The 20,659-nt window shown below is 26.8% G+C and overlaps 4 protein-coding genes across 4 annotated transcripts in view; 1 reads left to right on the top strand and 3 right to left on the bottom strand.

Moving 5' to 3' along the window:
- LOC126894241 (E3 ubiquitin-protein ligase RNF126-like) overlaps positions 1-2,764 on the bottom strand; it is a gene marked incomplete in the record, with an annotated part of 6,908 nt that extends 4,144 nt beyond the window's left edge. Inside the window, 6 exon segments of the mRNA XM_050665105.1 lie at positions 146-312; positions 378-482; positions 1,350-1,459; positions 2,209-2,322; positions 2,378-2,505; positions 2,605-2,764. Of these exon segments, the coding sequence (XP_050521062.1) occupies positions 146-312; positions 378-482; positions 1,350-1,459; positions 2,209-2,322; positions 2,378-2,467 (586 nt within the window).
- LOC126894239 (ubiquitin-associated protein 1-like) overlaps positions 1-20,659 on the bottom strand; it is a 62,099-nt gene that overhangs the window by 29,895 nt on the left and 11,545 nt on the right. The gene's annotated exons all lie outside the window — the stretch shown is intronic.
- LOC126894244 (3-ketodihydrosphingosine reductase) lies at positions 6,021-8,469 on the top strand. Its single transcript, XM_050665111.1, is given in 8 exon segments — positions 6,021-6,423; positions 6,489-6,654; positions 6,738-6,880; positions 6,941-7,036; positions 7,038-7,157; positions 7,230-7,397; positions 7,925-8,026; positions 8,095-8,469. Coding segments are annotated over 8 exon segments (1,020 nt in total). The 5' UTR covers positions 6,021-6,315; the 3' UTR covers positions 8,212-8,469.
- LOC126894232 (NK-tumor recognition protein-like) overlaps positions 17,742-20,659 on the bottom strand; it is a gene marked incomplete in the record, with an annotated part of 135,127 nt that continues 132,209 nt past the window's right edge. The window contains 5 exon segments of the mRNA XM_050665079.1: positions 17,742-18,324; positions 18,836-19,591; positions 19,676-19,794; positions 20,085-20,184; positions 20,290-20,659. Of these exon segments, the coding sequence (XP_050521036.1) occupies positions 17,755-18,324; positions 18,836-19,591; positions 19,676-19,794; positions 20,085-20,184; positions 20,290-20,659 (1,915 nt within the window).

Genomic DNA, 20,659 nt, shown 5'->3' with positions numbered 1-20,659 from the left:
CAATTTTTTATTATAACAATAATTATTATAAAAAATGATTATTAGATTAAAAATAATAAGCTAATTAAAAAAAATTACAATATTTTCTTAGTGAGGTATATCCACATATCTATTTTTTTATTAAAGGAATTAAGATAAACATTACCTAGGTGATCTTGAGAAATTTGAGCTGTTGGTATGTCTTGGATTTTTTCTTTAGTTAATGGTGGTGGTCCTGCTCCATCAATTTGATTTAATAATTGTGATACAATTGAATCTAATCCATCTCTTCCCCATACATAGTCTCCAGGATTACCAAGTAAAAATCTACTGCTGGAGTCATAGATTAGCACATTTTTACTCAAATATACTATGATAAATAATAATACTCTACTTACACTGGACCAGTAGCTCCACGGGAATTGGCGTAATCAGCAAAATTGACTATTACATCTTCAACTAAATTTTCAATAGTACCACTTCCTGAGCTTCGCCTAGGGCCTCTATAATAAAATATCAAATGTTTCATTATAATTGGATTATTAGATCAGACTAGAGACATTTTTAGATGTCAGTGGGTACTTAAGTTAAATGGTGCCAGTATAAGACAACAAGACTTTGTCTTCACATATCCTAATTACAAATTAATATAACATTGATTAAAAAGTAACACTACCTATCTCATTTTTGTCAATTTTACAGGGAAACAAAAAACAGTTTTCTATTAAATTGATAATACCTAGGATGCTATCTATTGATTTTATCAAAAATCTGAGTCTATCATTTGATTCTCTATGAAAATTTACTTATAACATGGACAGCATAGTGTTCAAACTCATTTTGATCAAAATGTGAGATGGGTGGTGTTGCTTCTTAAGCAACAATAAGTCAAATAATTTTCATACAATTATTCTAGCACCAGTAAATCNCATACAATTATTCTAGCACTAGTAAATCAAGAAATCAAAATTTAAGGATTGTTTATTGGAGATTATTTTGCAATTACAACTACATTATTTAAGAATATCAATAGATAAAATAGAAAGAGCAACTTTGCATTTAGAATAAATAAATAATTAGTAACTTTTACTTTCATATACAATTGTGCCTCTTTCTTACAACTATTATTCTGAGATATTTAAATTATAAAATATTTTTATTAGATTGCATACTCACTAATTAAGGAGAATCATTAATATATAGATCTATAGTTTTAAGAAAGCTTGTTTTTACATACTAAAAATTGAATGTTTATATTACAAATCTATATCTGATCTTTAATGGGAAAACACATAATATTTAGACAAATAATACCAAGTATTACAAGCACCTTAATAGTAAACACTAAATACTGAAACTTAATTACAAACCTTCCAGGTTGTAAAGTCATTACATGAGGTCCCCTAGTTGTAAATCTACGGCGACGAATATTTGAACTACGACGTCCACTTAATTCACCATCACTTAACATACCATTTACCTAACAATAAAAAGTATTACATTTAGTACATTAAATATTATATATATATATTTAATAATGAAACTACTGTTCCATTAACATTTTAAATGTGTTTGATATTGCAAAAAATATATAGAATCATTGATTAACCATGCCTAAGCAATATTATCATTATTATTATTTTATTAAATTTACAACTCCACTGCTGTGGTCATTAGTTGCATTTAGAATTAAAAACTAAAATTTACAAAACTAATATTTTAACTAATAGAAAAAATAATATATATATATATATATATATAAATACATATATACATTGTTTTTATATTATTTTATGTAAGGAAATGAATGATTGATAACAATTTTTGAATCAATATTTTAAAAGATAATAAACCATTTATACTAGGGCAGGAATAAAGCACAATCATCTGTTTTTATGTTTGGGTATATATGAATCATACTATTCTTCTCACTCTAGTAGTATCTTTTAAAACACTGGTTCAAAAGTTATTATTGTACAGTCATATTCTTAATTTTAAGCTAATTAAACATATATGTTTTCATTTTAAAACTTAAATTGATACTGTTTTAAATGGGAGTGGGAGGATAATTTTTTTTTAATTTATAACATAATACTATTATCTTCTGAAAAGAAAAAACTATAATAAATCTTATAGTTTTAAATATATTGCACGTGGGATAGGATCAATCACATTGTATTTTTAATATATTAGTTAATTAATAATAGTGAAATATAATTTTTGGTTTACCATAAAATGTACATTTCCGTAATCCATATCATCCTCATCATCAGGTTCTTCTGGAGTCTGTTGTTCTTCTACTTTTTCAATGAATCCTAGATTACAAGTGGGACAAGTATATTCCTAAAAATTAATCAATTTTTAGCACAAGTTTTATATTTCAAAACCATTTACATACATCAGTTACACTTCCTATTTCTGTATCACAGTTATGGCAAAAATAACGGTTATTGTACACATTATCATTGTGACTGGATGTACTCTCCATAATTGTTTACTAACAGTTGCCTAAAAATGGCAAACCAACTAAAAAATATAATGTAATTGAATGTTTATTTAATCTGCCACAATATTTAAAGTGACTTGATTTTTTTTTTTTCTAATAAAATATTCAATACAACTTACGAATAAAAATAATACAAAGTTTTTACTTCTATATGTTATAAAATTCTTCACTCTAAATACATAAATTTAATCGCTAGAAGTTTGTCAACATATACTAAATTAACTCATAATTTTAGACTCGTAATTTGTAATCTCGAAGAAATTTTGAAGTTTGAACTGATAAGTACTGCAAGGTAGCTACTTTATAAGATTACACAACATCGATAGTTTTTAATCGATACTGATTTTGCGGATTGCTATCATTACTATGATAATTCAATATTTCTAATAAATTTTAAATTATCAACAAATAATATTTTTGGAGTTAACAATTTATATTCGTGTTTGACATACTATTATAATTGTGGTGTAACTTCAACATGTGTTATTTTGATTCTTTTTATTTTACAGGAGAGCCAAACTAAAAAAGAAATTACATTTAACGTTACACAAAATTTATTTTCCAAACATTTATATTCAATATATTGTTAAACAATATTGATATTTTTTCTAAAAATCATCGATTTATAGATATATAGTCAAGAAATATTGATATACATGTGAAAAAGTAGAAGTTAGACTAAATTTAAAATACTTATTTTAGTTGTGTATCATTGAACACCATTTCCATGCAAGTTGGAAAAAAACAAAATACATTTTATTTAGAACACACATTATTCTGATTTTGAATAATGATAATAAATTATTTACCTAAATAAAATTGTAGTTCTAATATGTAATTATTACAGGAAGATTAAGATATGTTTTCAGTAATATTTTATTTGAAATTGATTTATTAAATTGTTTTTCTTACACTTGAAATCAGTCCATTTATTCTTAAATTAACAATATAAATCCATTCAAATATAGATTAGAATAAAATAATTAATGCATTATTTCAACCTGATTTTTTCATATAAATATGACTTGAATTCTATTTAATATACCATCCAGTATTGAGCTATATACGACCTACAGTTCGTCATGTAATTTAAAGTTGGGTTAGATTGATTATCGTTTGAATTTTCGACCATTTTTAAGAAAAACGCTCACTGACGCCAGTGTTTTGCAACTTAAAGTTTATAATTTTTACCAGACCGCCAAGAGACATTTCTCTGATATCACAAAAAAGAATTAATTCAATNCCAGACCGCCAAGAGACGTTTCTCTGATATCACAAAAAAGAATTAATTCAATCTGCTTATTTTTTATCATTCTACTAGCTTTTTCCTAAAAGTCCATGGGAATGTATTTAATGTATGTGTCTTTGCACATGTATCTCTATTAGGTATTGTTTTTTACATTCTTTAATATGTACGTTTTCTAATTCTAACGAATTTTCTTGTGTATATTCTAGATTTTTTTTTCTATAATACATACTTCAGAAATAATTTTTTTTGTAACATTTAATTGTTTATGAATTCTACTTTAAAATTTGGTATATTTATTAGTTTTTTCATATACTTTAAATATTGCTTTGTTTTCTGAATATGGTTCATTTAGTCAATGAAAATTTTGTTATATAAAATAAAATATATAATATCTGTTAATGATGTGTTATGAGTTATTTAATTTTTATAAAAGAAGTGTTTAATTAGGTTTTGAAGAGAAGTTAATTTTAGTTAAATTTATTTTTAAATTTTAATGAGGGGACAAATTTTTTTAAGTAGGCAGGCTATCATTTAATAGACATTTATTATTATTTTTTAATAGTATTGACACTCGTGAAATAAATAATTGCAATATTGTAATAAATTAACAATGAATTTAATATTTTCTATTTAAGCATTGTTTGAAGCATAGATATATAAATATAAATATACGTATCTATGTTTATAGTTAGAATATATTTTCATTGTAAAAAGAATCACACGTATTGATAAGAACAGAAGTAGTATTAATTTTTACTGTTCGTTGACGATATCGATTATTTTAAAATATCGTAATAATCGAAAAAGAAATTTTTAATAAAAAAAAGCTGTTTGAATTTTGGTTACTTGGTTATAAAATATATATTATTTGATATTAGGTCAAAAATAGTTCGTAATAATATTGTTAATATTTTTTGTATTAAAATATATTATTAAATATAGAATTGAGATAAAACGAAAAATTATATTTATTGACACAATATTTTATTCTTAGATTAGGTTTTTTTATTATGACATTGTTGTTATTCCTTTTTTTTAGAACACAAACAAAGTAAAGTAAAAGGAGAATTAGTAAAAGAAATTTTAAAATTAGAAATATATAACAACAACTGTTAAACATAATCTAAAAAATAAAAATAAAATTATTAAGCCAAAAAAAAAAAAATCCCTATTTAATGATAGTGATAGTAATGATGTTTTATTCTGTAAAAGTTTGAATTTTATTAGATTATTTTATTACTAAATTTTATTTTTGAAAAGAAAAGTTTGCTTTCAGTTATGACAAAAAAAATATATATAAAGAGCACTTATAATCTTATTATTATTATTATTGTTTAAAATCAAAACACTGAAACTATAATACTATTATTCAATAAAGAACAATTTCATCCATTTAATATAAATAATATGTAAAAGGATGTTCAGTAAGGAAACGGGTTTCTATTGTTCTCATTGTTTGTAACGTTATATCTGTCTTGTAACAAAAAAAAACTTATTTATTCATAATAAAAAGTAATTTGAAAATATTTGACTATCGTTATGAGGTATAGCTTTTATCTATATATTTTTTATATAAATATCATTATCTGATTTTTTGATTAATAATCTAAGTCTGATTTTAACAACGATGGTAACTTAATAGTATTCTTGAGAATAAAAAAATGGAAAAAACATTTAAATATTAAATTTAATTTTTGAATATAATTTTTTTGGGTATCAATTTATTTTTTCACCGATATTAGTTACAATTTTTTTTGTTCAATATTACGATATAATATTGCTGAAATTCAGTACGATATCGATATCCAAAAATATATCGTTGACGAATCCAATTATTTTTAATATTTTTTACACATTTAAATTAGTTTATTCTCATAGGGTTGTTGTAAATGGTATGTTATTGCATCATAACATAATTCTACTAATTTATCGATACCCAAGAATGTATTATAATTGAAATACTATTATATTATTGTGAAATTAAAGGCTAACCTTATATTATACTATTTACACCTTTTTAATTTTACACATTTTAATAATTAAATATTTACCATATTTTAGTTATGCTGATTCTAAAGAAAATTTTTCTTGTAAATTAACTATGTACACTTCATAAAAATATATCGATTTATCGAGCATATCGATATTTTATTACCATCCTACTATTAATTTGCAACCGATATACTCCAAATAGCTTGTATAGTGTATGTTATTATTCAGTAATTTATAAATTATCATTTGTATAAATGTCATGAATATATTAAGGCTTTTTCAGTATCAATTGCTGTTCATAATAATTATTATTTTTGCTGTCAATAATTCGTTAATTTTAACAACTTTTATGTTTTAATAACCAAATAATATAATAGAGAATTATTTTAATTTAATCCTTTTCAAAAATTAGAATATCATTTCGAAAACTTTTGATTTTTTACAAATAAAAAAAAAACAATTATTGACGTTACAGAAAATGGTGTAATATATGTAAATGTATGTAATACGATTTGATAAAATTATCGGCTGAATAAATTAGACCTTAGTATTCACTATATAGTTTATACAGTAATTTCGGATCTCAGATATGTATTTATATTCAATAATTATAATCTCAATAATATTTATAATATTTATTTTTAAATTAAAATGGAAAAATTCAAAACTAAATGACTTATTTGGACGCCATGTATTGGTAAATTTTTGGTGTTACTATTTAAAATTGTTATTTAATTTAATTTAGTATTTTATTAATACTAGGTTACTGGTGGTTCAAGTGGCATTGGTAAATATGCAGCTATGAAAGCAGCTAAAATGGGAGCAAATGTGACAATTGTTGCGAGAAATATTCCTAGACTCTTAGAAGCCGTCAATGAAATAAGAACTCAATTTATTACTGAAAATCAAAAAATTAAGTTTATATCTAGTAAATAAATACTTATTAAGACATTTTATTTTACTTTTAATAAATATATTTGAAAATTCATATTTATATATTGATATATTAAGTTGATCTTGCTAGTGACTATAACATTGTTAAGAAGGAGTTTGATCAAGCCACCAAAGAAATGGGACCTTTGTATATGCTTGTTAATTGTGCAGGTATGTCATTATGTGGTACATTGGAAGAAATGTCAACAGATGATATTATGGTATTTGAAAATTAAATAAAAAATTTTAATTATAGTTTTAAAGTTTATTGTATTATGTAGCAATTAATAAATGTAAATTTATTATCTACAATTCAAGCTACTAAAGCTGTTGTTAAAGAAATGAAATGNGGCTGTTGTCAAAGAAATGAAATATTTTGGTGACGGTATTATTGTAATAACTGCATCACAGGCAGCAATGTGTGGAATATATGGACTGGGTGTTTATAGTGCTACAAAGTTTGCCTTAAGAGGATTTGCGGAAGCTTTGAGTATGGAAGTAAGACACAAAAAAAATTTAATTCACAATATTTATCTTGTTGATGTTAAAAATTGCGGAAACATTTTTTAGACTAATCCATATGGAGTAAAAGTGACATTGGCCTTGCCACCAGATACAGATACTCCAGGTTTTGAAAATGAAAATAAAAGCAAACCATTAGAAACAAGATTAATTTCAGAAACATCTAAATTACTTAGCCCTGAACAAGTAGGATACAAAATCATAAAAGATGCTTTGGTAATAATATTTAAAATTTTACCTCATTTATAAATTAAATTAAAAAAAAGAATTTTTTATGAATGATGCATTGAGTAATAGCTAATCTAGACTAATATAATTGTCAAATAATAGATATGTGAATTACAACAACTAAAAAAGTCTACCTTCTTGTAAAATCTTACATTGAAGATTAAACTTATGATACCATACATAAATGTGTTATTAACTACATTTTTGATTGGATCTATGTGTCTATTAATTTGTTTATTATACGAAACTGCATTTATTGGGGGATATTTTCATCGTTCAAATTAAAAAAAAAAAAAAGAAGTAAAGGAAAATGTTTTGAAAGATAAAATATAAAAAGAATTATGTATCCTGGGCAGTAAATTTTCTAAATACTGCCCTGTTGTAATGTAATTGCCAATGTAATGCTTATTAGCTCATAATTTCTAAGTATTTGAAAAAAAATTACATTAAATTTGTAAGTATATTATATTCATTTAAATTCAAAAAAATTTAATTGTTTGATATTTTTATGATAGAATAGTCAATTTTTTTGCTCTTTTGGATTTGAAGGTCATATACTAACCATTGGGTGCCCTGGAATGGCTCCATTTTCATCTTATTTTGAATTAATTTGTCAGGTATATATATAATTTAAATTTCTATCTTTATTTAATATTGTTTAATGTTATTAAACTTTTATTTTTAGGTATTTTTATCAGGCATTCTAAGATTAGCAGTTGTTTATTATCAATATATATTTAATAAAATTATTTTAAACTGTAAAATGGAAAAAGAAAAAAGTGTAAAAATTGTAGCTCATTAGTAATATAGTTATAAAGAAGCTTAATTGCATTACACTATAATGCATAATTTAAAGCATTTTGTTTGGAGAGGATTAAAAATAAAAATAATTTTTATTTTAAATATTTAATAAATAAGTATGTTGAATTATCCTTATATATTATGTATAGCAGCGGTTCTCAACCTTTTTATAGTCACGTACCATATACACAATTTGAAAATGTTTATGTACCACCTGACCATTTTTTTGCTTATTAAAAATGTATACGTTTATGTTATATGTATAGAATTTTATTTCATTAGGAATTACAAAATGAGATAATATAAAATAAATATATGTATAATAAACTAATAAAGTATTTATTAGTTACATAACTAATAACTAGCTTACATAGAGCCATGTAAGCTAGTCTTGACAGCCATTCGTTATCACAAAACAATTTGGACTTTTCTTCATCAATATCAGTCAGAAGTAATAAAACTTAGCTCGAATAGCATAGTGAGGACTTTTCCTCATGAAAGCCACCTTACCTCAGTATGGAGAAGAAGGGATTTATGAGTACTGTCCATTTTGTTACATAGTACTGTGAATAGTCTTGAATTAAGAGGTCTGGCTTTGATTAGATTTACGATTTTTACAGCACTATCAAGAACTAACTCCATCAGAACAAAAATCCATACATTTACTCCACAGTAGATCTATTTCAATCAAATATTCATTAATGGTTGTAAAAATAATTTCAGATGTTGTGTAGGTTTGTAAAGGCTTACAAAACAAAAACTCTTCAATAATTTCATCATTGCGATCGAAACGTATAAATACCATTAATTAAGCCATGTTAGCAATATCAGTACTCTCATCAGTTTATAGAGCAAAGAAATTACAATCTTTCAAATAAAGCAATAATTAATTTTTTATATTCGATAACATGTCATCAATTCTTCTTTTGACAGTATCGTTTGAAAGTGACACTTTTTCTATTTTCCAAAAACACATCACACGATTTCTTTTGCTACTGGCAACACTAGTGTTACCCCAATTATGTGTGGTTTTCCATCTTTCGCAATAATTAAACTCGTTAATTAAGATGCTTTAACGATATTTTCATTAAAGTTCGTAAAACTAGACATGCATTTCGATTCCTTCCGGAAATGGTAACTTTTCTCTGAAAAAATTCAATAGGTATATTTTCTGTTTCTGGATGCTTCGATAATTGGTGGCACTTAAGTAGCGATGGCTTCATGCTTTGATTGGAAAGTGTTACTAGACAAATTACACATGGAGGTAACGGAGTAGAATTTTCAGAACTAAATTTTACAACGAATCCAAATTCTAAGTAACTATCGTCATATTTGCGATTCGCCTGTGTTTTCTGTTTTTTAGTATTTGAGCTTCCGCTTTCTAAAATATTTTTTATTTTACTTAATTTTATATCACAAAAAAGTACGAAAAAGCTACATAAAAATATAAAATTTTAATATAAAATATACTTGATGCAGACTACTCGTAAGTAAACTAAAGAAACTCGCGATTCTAAGGTAAAGACGCATTATTGTGAAATAGAAATACGCTTTATCGGGCTTATCCGATAAAGTTTATCGATTTGTATTATATTAAAGAGAAGAATATCGTTATCTTAATTGTTACGATTACAAACGACCTCCACATCATCAAATAAACATTAAATAAACCATATAATATTTAATATTAATAATGATTCATTCCAATTTTTTTTTATAAAGGTAGATTTTCTTCGGGTACCACTAATGGTACGCGTACCACAGGTTGAGAACCACTGATTTATAGTATAAAAATTGTGTAATCTGAAAGAAGGGGTCCAAGGAGTTTGGACCACTTATGTTTATTCTTTATTATTACACTACAGTATAATTGATATATTTATTACTACACTCTAGTATGATTGATATTATTAACATCATTTTTCGGGTAACCTTATTATCATATTTTTTTTTTATTTTATAGTACATTACATAAGTTTAATTTTGATATATGTTTAAAGACGCAGTATTTCCGGAACAATTTCAAAAGTTATATTTCGTAAAAAAGTTGCTATCTTAAATCCCCCTGTGAGCAAGTCAAGNCTTCGTAAAAAAGTTGCTATCTTAAATCCCCCTGTGAGCAGATCAAGTGTTAGATTTTCAAAAAAATGATATCGAATAAAAGGGAAATATCTAAGTTTTCAATAAAAAAAAATTAAGTTGTTTTGTTAATTTTTAAAAAAGTTATGGTAGTTTTAAGAAAAAAAATACAAAATTTACCGATTTGAGAAATTGTAATTTTTTTGGACATTTCCCCCATTTACAGGGAACAAGGGAATTTTTTCAATTTTGAAGGATAATATCTTCAACTAGATACGATCTTTTAACATATTGTTCATCAAAATCGGTCCAGGAGAGCTGAGTAAAAGTGGCAACAGTCACAAAAAAAAAAACACATCATGGTAAAATTAATACCTTATCAGTTTCGCATCGAAGCTAAAAAAACACATTGTCATGAAACCTTCTCAGATTCAAAGCTCAGGGAGTAATCAAGTTAGTGTTATTGTTGAGCTTAACTATTGTTGCGGCGAGTTATATATGGTCGCGTTCAAATTACAATCGGTTACATATAGTAAGTGGGGATGCCGTTCGCTGTCTGGTAAGTCGTCGCCTTATCTAGTCAGTCAAGCATTGTATGGTCTAGTTGATTAGACTCATTGGCGCCGCCACGAGTTTTTTCCGCGACTTTGCGGTATCGTAACGTAAATATGAATTCGGTGGATTTACCGTGCATGTGATCAATTTAGTTGATTCGTGTTTTGTTTCATTCAAACGATTGAAGTTGGTTGAATATAACAGTTATAATCCGATCCTTGATGTTCTGCCCAGGTCAGATTATTGAATTCTACAACACTTAAAATCTATATTTGTACTCATTTTATTGCAGTGTACTATTTAGTTGTTATTATTAATGTAAGTGGGAACTATAAAGTTTATTATTAATTAAACTAATATTGTTATTATAGACAAATTCCTTCTGAGTTTCTTTATTTACTAAGTTCTTGGGATTTCCTTTAATTCACGTCCTAAGTCCATCAGGCCAACCGATATTTAGGAGCCTGTAGACAAACAACTATACTTTTAAAGCATATTTTAGCTTCGATGTGAAGCTTAGAAGGTATTGGTTTTATTATGTGTATTTTTTTTTTTTTTTTTTGATTTTTATCACTTTTCTCACCGAACCAATTTCTTTCAACGATACGGCAAAATATCACAAATTGTATCTAATTGTAGATATTACCCTCAAAAATTGAAAAAATTTCTCTCGTTTCCCGTAAATGGGGGAAACCTCCAAAAAAATTATAAATTTAAAAATCGCTAATTTTCGAAATTTTTTTACTTAAAATTGTTATATCCTTTTCTAAAAATAACCAAATCAATATAATTTTTTGTTATAGATGCATAATGTCTTTATCTATCATTTGATATATTTTTTTTATAAATCTGACCTTTACCTGCCCACAGGGAAGGATTTAAAATGACAACTTTTTCACAAAAAATTAACTTTTGAAAGTGTTCCGGAAGCTCTGACACTTTTATATATATTTTAAATTAAAGCTAATGTAATACACTTTATTATAGAAATAAAAATTTGGGACTTTATTTTTTCTTCACAGTGAAAACAAACATCAAAGTTAATAAAAAAAAAATACGATTTTTGTAAAAAATTTTAATTTTATAATGTTATAACTTTTTGAAAAATATATGGATCAATATAATTTTTTTTATAGATGCATGATGTTTTTACCTATCATTTGATATATTTTTTCTATTAATCTGACCCTTTACCTGCCCACAGAGGGGGATTTAAAATGACAACTTTTTCACAAAAAATTAACTTCAGCTTAACTTTTGAAAGTGTCCCGGAAACTCTGACACTTTTATATTTACCTTAAATTAAAGCTTATGTAATGTACTTTATTATGAAAAAAAAAATTTTGGACTTTATTTTGTCTTTACGGTGATAATGGCTACCGTAAGCTATTTTTGTGTTAAAATTCTCGATTTTATATTTTTAATTTTAAAATTCTATAACTTTTTGAAAAATATATGGATCAATACAATTTTTTTTATAAGAAATAATATTTATATACTTCTTTCATTCGACGTACTTTTTTTTTAAATTGGACCATTTCTCTTTATATATTATAAATACTTATTTATTCATATATNCGTACTTTTTTTTTAAATTGGACCATTTCTCTTTATATATTATAAATACTTATTTATTCATATATAACACTTATTAATCATAAAACTTGTAATCAGGATATAAATAAGGAAATAGGAGATCATGTGTAGCTTTTGGGATAATCCATCAATTTTTTAAAATTAAACACTATCTACAGCTTTGCATCGAGGCGATTTTAATCACTGTCAGATATGATTATATTTGACCCAACTATGCCACGTCCCCAGTGTGCTGGTTTTTCTTTTCTGATTAGTCTCTAATAAGAAAATATTAAAAATAATTTTTTGAATTTTTATCGTTTTAACATTTTTTATTTATAAGTACAAAAAATGTGCTTTGTCAAAGCAAATGGGTGCGGAAATATTTCAAATGAGTAGTTTAATTGTTAAAGGGAAATAAACAGTATTTTATTGTAATTTTCAGGAATGTGTGTTTTCAGACTTAGTGATCAGTTATTGGGTTGATGACGATAGTACTGATTACAAACGATTTAATGAAAGTATTATCTAAAAGCCAACTAGATCTTTGTTGGGGAAAAAAGATTAGAAAAAAATAAAGCATAATTTTAATACACAAAAACAAAAAAGGTTTTAAGTTTAATCTATTGACTGGAGAAAACATATCGAAACCAGCGGCGTATTTATATATAGTCACTATAGGCAAATGCCTACAGCGGCAAATTTTGAGGGGCGCAAATATTAAGGATCGACAAATTTATAAAAAGCGAGTTATATTTTTATTGTTGTTATGACATTGACTTCCTAATAATTATCATAAGTTTTCATTATTGTGTATTTATGATGTTTATTGATAGCTACAGCAAAGTTAAATCTATTTTCAATTTCCCGATAACAATAGCAGAGGTTATTAATAATAAACAAATTGATTACTTTTACAGTACTTTTTTTTATCGTTGTATCTATAGTTTTTTAAACCGAAAAAAATGACTAATGTTATCTTAAAATATATTTTTAAATATGGAAGTGTATCGAAAGTTAAATCAGAAGTGCACAATGGCTTAGTGGTAAGGTTAGTCCCTAACCCAGCCATACCAAGTGAAAGGGTTGCTAACTTGTCACAGGGTAGTTAGCCGAAAGGTAAAGTGACCATTGGGATCCTCTATGGCACCTGGCGCACTATAGAGTATACAGCCTTATCACAGTATGTCACAGCTGTGACGGACCTTTATTTCTCGACTACTCGTGGGAACTATATGGATAAAAACATGGAAAAACCACAAAACAACGAACTTGTGATGATCAGGGATCCTACGGACAACCTGTCGGAACAAGATCGTGATCTGGCGACTCTTCGCAGAAGAATCGCCGAACTTGAAAGTCTCAATGCAAACAACGGGACACTTGGTGAACCGTCTACTAGCAAAGAGACAGCAACGTCAACAAATGTAGACCAGGAATCGCAAGATCAACTGGGAGCAGTAGCTGACAAAATCGAAGGTTTAAAACTTAGGCCTGAGAAACTGAGCGGCAGTCAGAGGCGCAAGCTGAAGAGGAGCCGAGCAATCATGGAGGGACAGAAGAACCTACCAAAGGAGGGAGACAAGGGAACTATAGGAACCCGAAAATAACAAACTGGGACAACTACAAAGCAGATGTCTCTCGTGACCTGAATAACCTACAGTTTAGATTGGGGTCGAGACAGAGTACTGAAAGAGCTGTAAATATGCTACAGGACTCCATTGTCTCGGCTTACAAAGAAAACTGTCCTTTAATAGAAAGGAAAGGTACAGGGCAAGGCGTAGCTTGGTGGAATGCTAACCTGTCCAAATTAAGAAAGAGTTCACGTAAGCTCTTAAATAAAGCTTATTAGAGAGTTAAACAAATATTGTTATACACAAGCTTATGCGGATGACTTGGTTATAGCAGTGGTGGGTAAATTCCCAGACACTATTACTAGACTTAGTANAAATTCCCAGACACTATTATTGACTTAGCACAACAGAGACTTAACACTATACAGATATGGTGTAGTAAGTACGGTCTATCTATTAATCCAAATAAAGCAGAGGTTGTTATGTTCACTAGAAAGAGAATAGGACTAGACAGTCTTGACACTCTTACTCTGATGGAGAAGAAATTAGTTTAAAATCGGAAGTAAAATACTTATGTATTATCTTGGATAATAAGCTAAAATGGAAATCACATGTTGAGTCAAGAATCAAAAAAGCAATGACCACATTGTGGACTTGCAGCAGAGCCTTGGGAAAGACATGGGGTCTTAAACCAAGAGTTATTTGTGTAAGTATTATAAGTGTATATATTTGTGATATATACAGATGGATCAAAAAAATCAGGAAAGGTAGGTGCTGGAATTTGGGGTTTAAATCCATGAATAATTGTCAGTATGTCATAAGCCACAGCTTCCTCCGTTTTCCAAGCAGAGGTTATGGCGATACTGGTAGGGGCTCTGAACTTGCTGGTATACAAAAATAGGAAGATAACTATCTTAAGTGATAGTCAAGCGGCTTTGAAAGCACTCTATAACGATCAGGTGAATTCAAAGCTGGTCCTCGAATACAGGGAAACTTTAGAATCACTATCGATGTTCAACAAAGTTACACTAGCGTGGGTACCAGGACACAACGGTGTCACTGGAAATGAGAATGCTGACTTTCTAGCCAGGAAAGGAGCAGAGAACACCTATGTTGGACCAGAACCAGTGGTAGGGCTCACTGAGCAATCGCTCAAAGCGTTACCCAAGAATTGGTGCAGAGAACAACACAGGAAAATCTGGAAGTACTTGGTAGTACCTAGACAATCTAAAATGTTTATCAAGACCCCTGGTCTATTGCTGGGTGATCTTAATAGCATGACTAGACATCAAATAAGCACCCTGACTGGTCTACTGACAGGAAATGGTCACCTGCTTAAACATCTTAACGCAATGGGGGTATCGGAATCACCATTGTGCAGGAAGTGTGGAGTAGAAGAGGAAGACTCATTTCACATCATGTGCGAATGTGAAGCCTTGTCCACACTAAGATCAAACTACTTGAATAAACCTTTTCCTGAAAAAGAAGATATTAAAAACCTAAAACTCAGAGAGATACTTAATTTCGCCAGAAAGACAGGACTCTTTGGTCATTTTTAGAGGTGACTTATGGTTGGTAGTGTATTAACACTTAGGTGGGTAAACCGAATCAAGACAATTCGGTATGAGGTGCGCACAATGGACAACAGGTCTGAGTGCATGGGTATTATGTCCACCTCCATAATAACTAAAACTAGTCTCTACAAATTTTTAGTGTGCTAGTTCTAATTCTGTATTGTGTCTCTTCTTTTCATATGATTTTCGGTATACTTTCGTTGACTGGCCATCGATCTTTGATAGTTATATCACATAGAAAAAGAACAATGACTCTATTTTATGACTCAGAACAAGATGAGGCATTAAAAATCATATGATATATTTGTGAAAAATAGCTCATGATGTATTATATTTATTTTCATATTTTACGATATGAATTAAGTACCCGATAGTTAATAATAATTAGTTACCTGATAATAAATAATTATTTTTATATATTCAATTTTACATTTATTAAGTTCAGTTCGCTTTTAAGAATTGTTTCGCACTCAGATTTACATGCATTCGTTATCCCCCTAGATACTTATGGCCATAGCCAATTAAGAACATACTGCTCTGAATACTACAGTACAGTGAACCTGCTTTATGGAACCATCGACCGCCCTATTATGAAGAAAGATTCCTTGACCATCTTGAAAACTTATTTTAAGGCGGCGTAGGTAAAGACGGTTAAAGTTACAAATTTAAAAATATTCAAATTATAATTAAAATAATGAAATGGCGGTTTGTGTAATTTTAATACAACAAAATTACATATTACTACGATTCTACTCTCTATAGTTGTATTTGTTTACTTGTTTAATTAAGCAGGTGTTGATAATGTGAATAAAAAAAAATGTTAAGAGCAGGACAGTCACGAAAGGATGTGTCACCCTTACTTAAAAATATTTGATCGTTTTAGGTCGACATTACCATTTTGTATATGGACAATTAAAAAAAAACAAGACTGCATAATTAAAAAAAAATTATATTATCGGTAAAAACTTTTTTCTACCTTTCCCATAATTTTAGTTCCATGACAGTTTTTATTAAATAAGAATAAGAATATTCATAGGAATATCCCTCGTATAAACTAGATATAACCGTTTTTTATAAATGGTCATGTTTTTTGGCAGTTTAAAACTTATTGTTTTTAAAAATATACCACTTTGAATTAACAATTTAGNTGTTTTTAAAAATAAACCACTTTGAATTAACAATTTAGGTTTAAAAATTAATTCAGTTAAAGAATGAATTTAAGATCATCCCATTTTACCTTCACGTACAATTAATTTTTTTTTTGTAAATTGGATATTGTTCAAAGCTAATCTTTACTTATTGGACTACTTTGATAAATGCTGAAGTATATCAAAACAGTTTCGCGATAATCAGTAGCGTTCGCTTGCCATATATATTATGTTCTATCCATTAAGTTTGCAAATAGGTACATATAATATTTCCAATCAATGATTAATTGAATCAACAGAAATCTTAATAAATTTTGCTAATTTATTAAAATTAATGCAGAAAAATAAAGTAGCTTTCGGAAGATATCTTGATGTGAACCATTTTCATTGCTTACAAATCCAAATTAAACTAAGTAAAATAAAATATGAAATTAGTTATACATATAATTGTTATCATGATTACAATACTTACACACCATTATACATAAACAAATAAATTTATTGTAACATAAATTAAGGTTTAATACTAAACATATGAAATGTAATAAAACAATTCTAAAAATATATATGATAATTACCATTGAAGTTCAAATGAAAATTTTGAATAGGATGTAATAAAATATCTAAAATAAATAATGAATAAAAAGAATCATCGATTTACTATAATATTTGTCAGTTAAAGTCTAACTAAAATTTTTTTTATTAAAAACTGATTACCTACCTTTTTTTTGTTTGAACAACTTTTATTTTAATTTTATACAGTGTAAAGTGGCGTTATTGTGCCATGATATTTAAATAATTTTTAACAAAATCAAGTTAATTAATTAAAACGTGTTTAAATTCAAAATACTTTTTTGAATATAGTGATTCCAATAAAACATCACAATTTTCTATGTAGTAATTTAAAAATTAATGACTAAACTGTAAAATGGATGTACATAATTAATTTCTTGTTTTATCTGTAAAAAAATATAAATCTTAGTCTAAAATCACTGTATATAGGTCAAGAATATGAGTGATGATGACTACTAATTTAAGTTCAATAATATTGAGCAGCCATATCTTCAACATCAATACCAAGCATAGCAAGTTCATCTCCCTCTGATTCATTGCCATTAGACTTATTTATGTTGTCTTTCCTGGACACTGAACTAATAAGTTCATCCAATTTATCATCAACTTCTTCTTCTTCATTTTTATTATATTCATCATCTTTCCCCATGTTTTTTTTCATATGCCTACGTTTTCGTTGTGACGGAGCATTTTTCTTTTTTTTCCTTTCTGGTGAACTATTTAACATTCTATTCATTTCAGGATAAATACATATATTTTGAGGATCCATTAAATTATTATTTTGGATGTTAACAGGTACACTAACACAAGTACCAATTGTTGGTTCGTTACAAGGAAAAATCATATTTAAAGCAGCATTTAAATCTTGAGGAAGTGAACTTGTATGTGGAAGATTAAAATTATGGAGAACTTCGTTTCTAGGTAAATCTATATTTAATTGTGGTTGAAACAAATTTGTTTTAGCACCTAGAATCATTTCATCATATTCATTTTCATCATCAATATCCATATCAATAGGTAAAGTTTGTTTTTCAATCTAAAAATTTAATAAAATTTTAAATAAGATATAAATAAAATAGTTTATAATATATTAAAATATGATAAAAATATTTTTTAATTAAATTTGTTTTTACTTATATATATATTTCACTTATTGTATTATAAATTTATCAATTTCGAGACAAAATTTCATGTTTATTTTTAAGTTTATTTACTATGTAATTAATGTAAACTATCTAAATTTTGTTTATAAGTAATAGACTAATATTCTTCATAAAATATTATATTTATTAATATAATAAAATACTTCAGATTTATGTAACACCTATTTCTCATGTCAAAAAATAGTTCTTACTTATCGAGATCAGTTTGATTTTCAATAAAAATGATATAATAATGGGGATAGGAAATTTTTTCAATTAATAAAAATATCTTAGCTAGATGATTAATAAAATATAAATATGCTATTATCTACAATGAACATTATTTTGGGAAAAAACTGACAATAAGTTTTATTCCAATTATTATTTAACTGAATGTAAAATTACCTTTTTTTCATTAATGGCACTAATCATATGTTCCATTATATGCATTCGAGATTCAACAGAGGTTACTGGTTTTTCTTTTAGTTCTTCACACTTAGTTTCAACCATATAGTTAGGAACTTCTTTAGATTGTGAACCTGCGGTTTTTTTAGTGACTGGCTTAGCAAATGGCATTTTACCAATGAAAGGTAGTTTTATTTTGCTACGGTTAATCATAATACAATTATCTTCTTTTTTTTCAGTAGAATCAATTGCTTTGGGTTCATCAAGCTTTTGTTTTTTATTTTTTTGAGTTTCTGATGTTCTTGATTTATATTCTTCCACTTTGTCGGTTTTATGTTTACTTAATTTTTCTTTAGCTTTTTGAACATTTTCTTTCAATGTTATCAAACTTTTTTCAACAGGTAAGTTGATAGGTTTCATCCAATCTGATATTGAAACATTATTAGAATCATTGTTTTCACCAATAATTGGGCTTAATTTGTTTTTTATTTCAGTGTTTTTTCTAGCTATTTCTCTTTTATTTTTTTCTTTATCTCTAAGTCTTTCTTTTTCTTTATCTCTTTCTTTTTCTTTTTTAAAATCCTTCTCAAAAAAAGACTTTTCTGGTTTTGATTCAATAACTATTGAATCTTTCAATTTTTCTTCTTTAATAAATTCTTGCTTAGGTTTATTTACTTGTAAAAGAGATTTTTCAAATGCTCGAGTTCTTTTAGTAAGCCAATCAATTTCCCAATTTGGTTCTTTAGCAATAAGAGCCTAGAAATAAAGTTTGTTAGATATTACAATATATATATATATGTACTTAAATTACTAAGATCTAAAATTTATAAAAAATTTTACCGCATATAAGTCATTATGACTTTTGGATTTAAAGTGAGCAGATGCACAATGAAGATCTCCAATCCAAGTATCACAGAGTTTGCAATACCAGGCTGTTGTTCCAATGAAAAATTCTAAGCCTAATTAAAAACATTTGATTACATACAAAATATAAATATTTTTATAACATTTTAATGGTTATATATAAGAATGTATAACATATTACTTTTAAACTTAATAAATTAAATAATACTAATTTATTAAATGAATATATATCTAGTGGGCAGATTGTTTAGTAGTTAATTAACGAATATTGACTACAGATAATTACTTTTTAAATATATGTATATATAAATTATATAACAATATAATTTTCAATGTAACTTGTAATTAAGAAGTAATAAAAATAAATATATAAATTTGTTATAACCTTTTATTGGTACACGTTTATTAGGAAGCTCAGGATTTTTTTCTGGTTGAGTGGGTTCAACTTGAGTATTGTGCCATGGTAATTCTACAATATTAAGTTCCTAGAAAAACAATAATTATAAATGAGTAGCTCTTAAATAGATGTTAACAAATTCTGAGTTATGAGTTATGAACTACTGAACTATGTTTTTAAATATAATACAGACCTCTAGAATTGTTTTATGCGATTCACTTTGTAAATGAGTTAAATATTCTTTAGCAGTCTTTGGAAATATATTACAAGTCTGGCACCAATGAATACAAGAATCACAATAAACAAAGTTAAATTGTGGAACTTTTGCGATATTTCGGTTTTTCTTTTTTTTACTTTCTAATGTTTCTTTAGACTGACGTGATTTTTTCAAATTAGAATCATCTTCATCAGATGATTGTGATCTTAAAGTTTTTTTTTCCTGCTTTAAAGAAGCAGGTATGCTATGTCTTTTTTTGTACTCTGAGGATGGTGATGAAGACTTACTATGGCTTTGACTTTTAAGTATAGAACTTCTTTCAAAATTTGCAATTGAATCTTCTTTA

This window comes from Daktulosphaira vitifoliae, unplaced genomic scaffold, assembly GCF_025091365.1.
Source record: "Daktulosphaira vitifoliae isolate Bord-2020 unplaced genomic scaffold, ASM2509136v1 Scaffold_1, whole genome shotgun sequence".
Taxonomy (NCBI): Eukaryota; Metazoa; Arthropoda; class Insecta; order Hemiptera; family Phylloxeridae; genus Daktulosphaira; species Daktulosphaira vitifoliae.
This window is presented reverse-complemented; position numbering and strand designations above follow the sequence as displayed.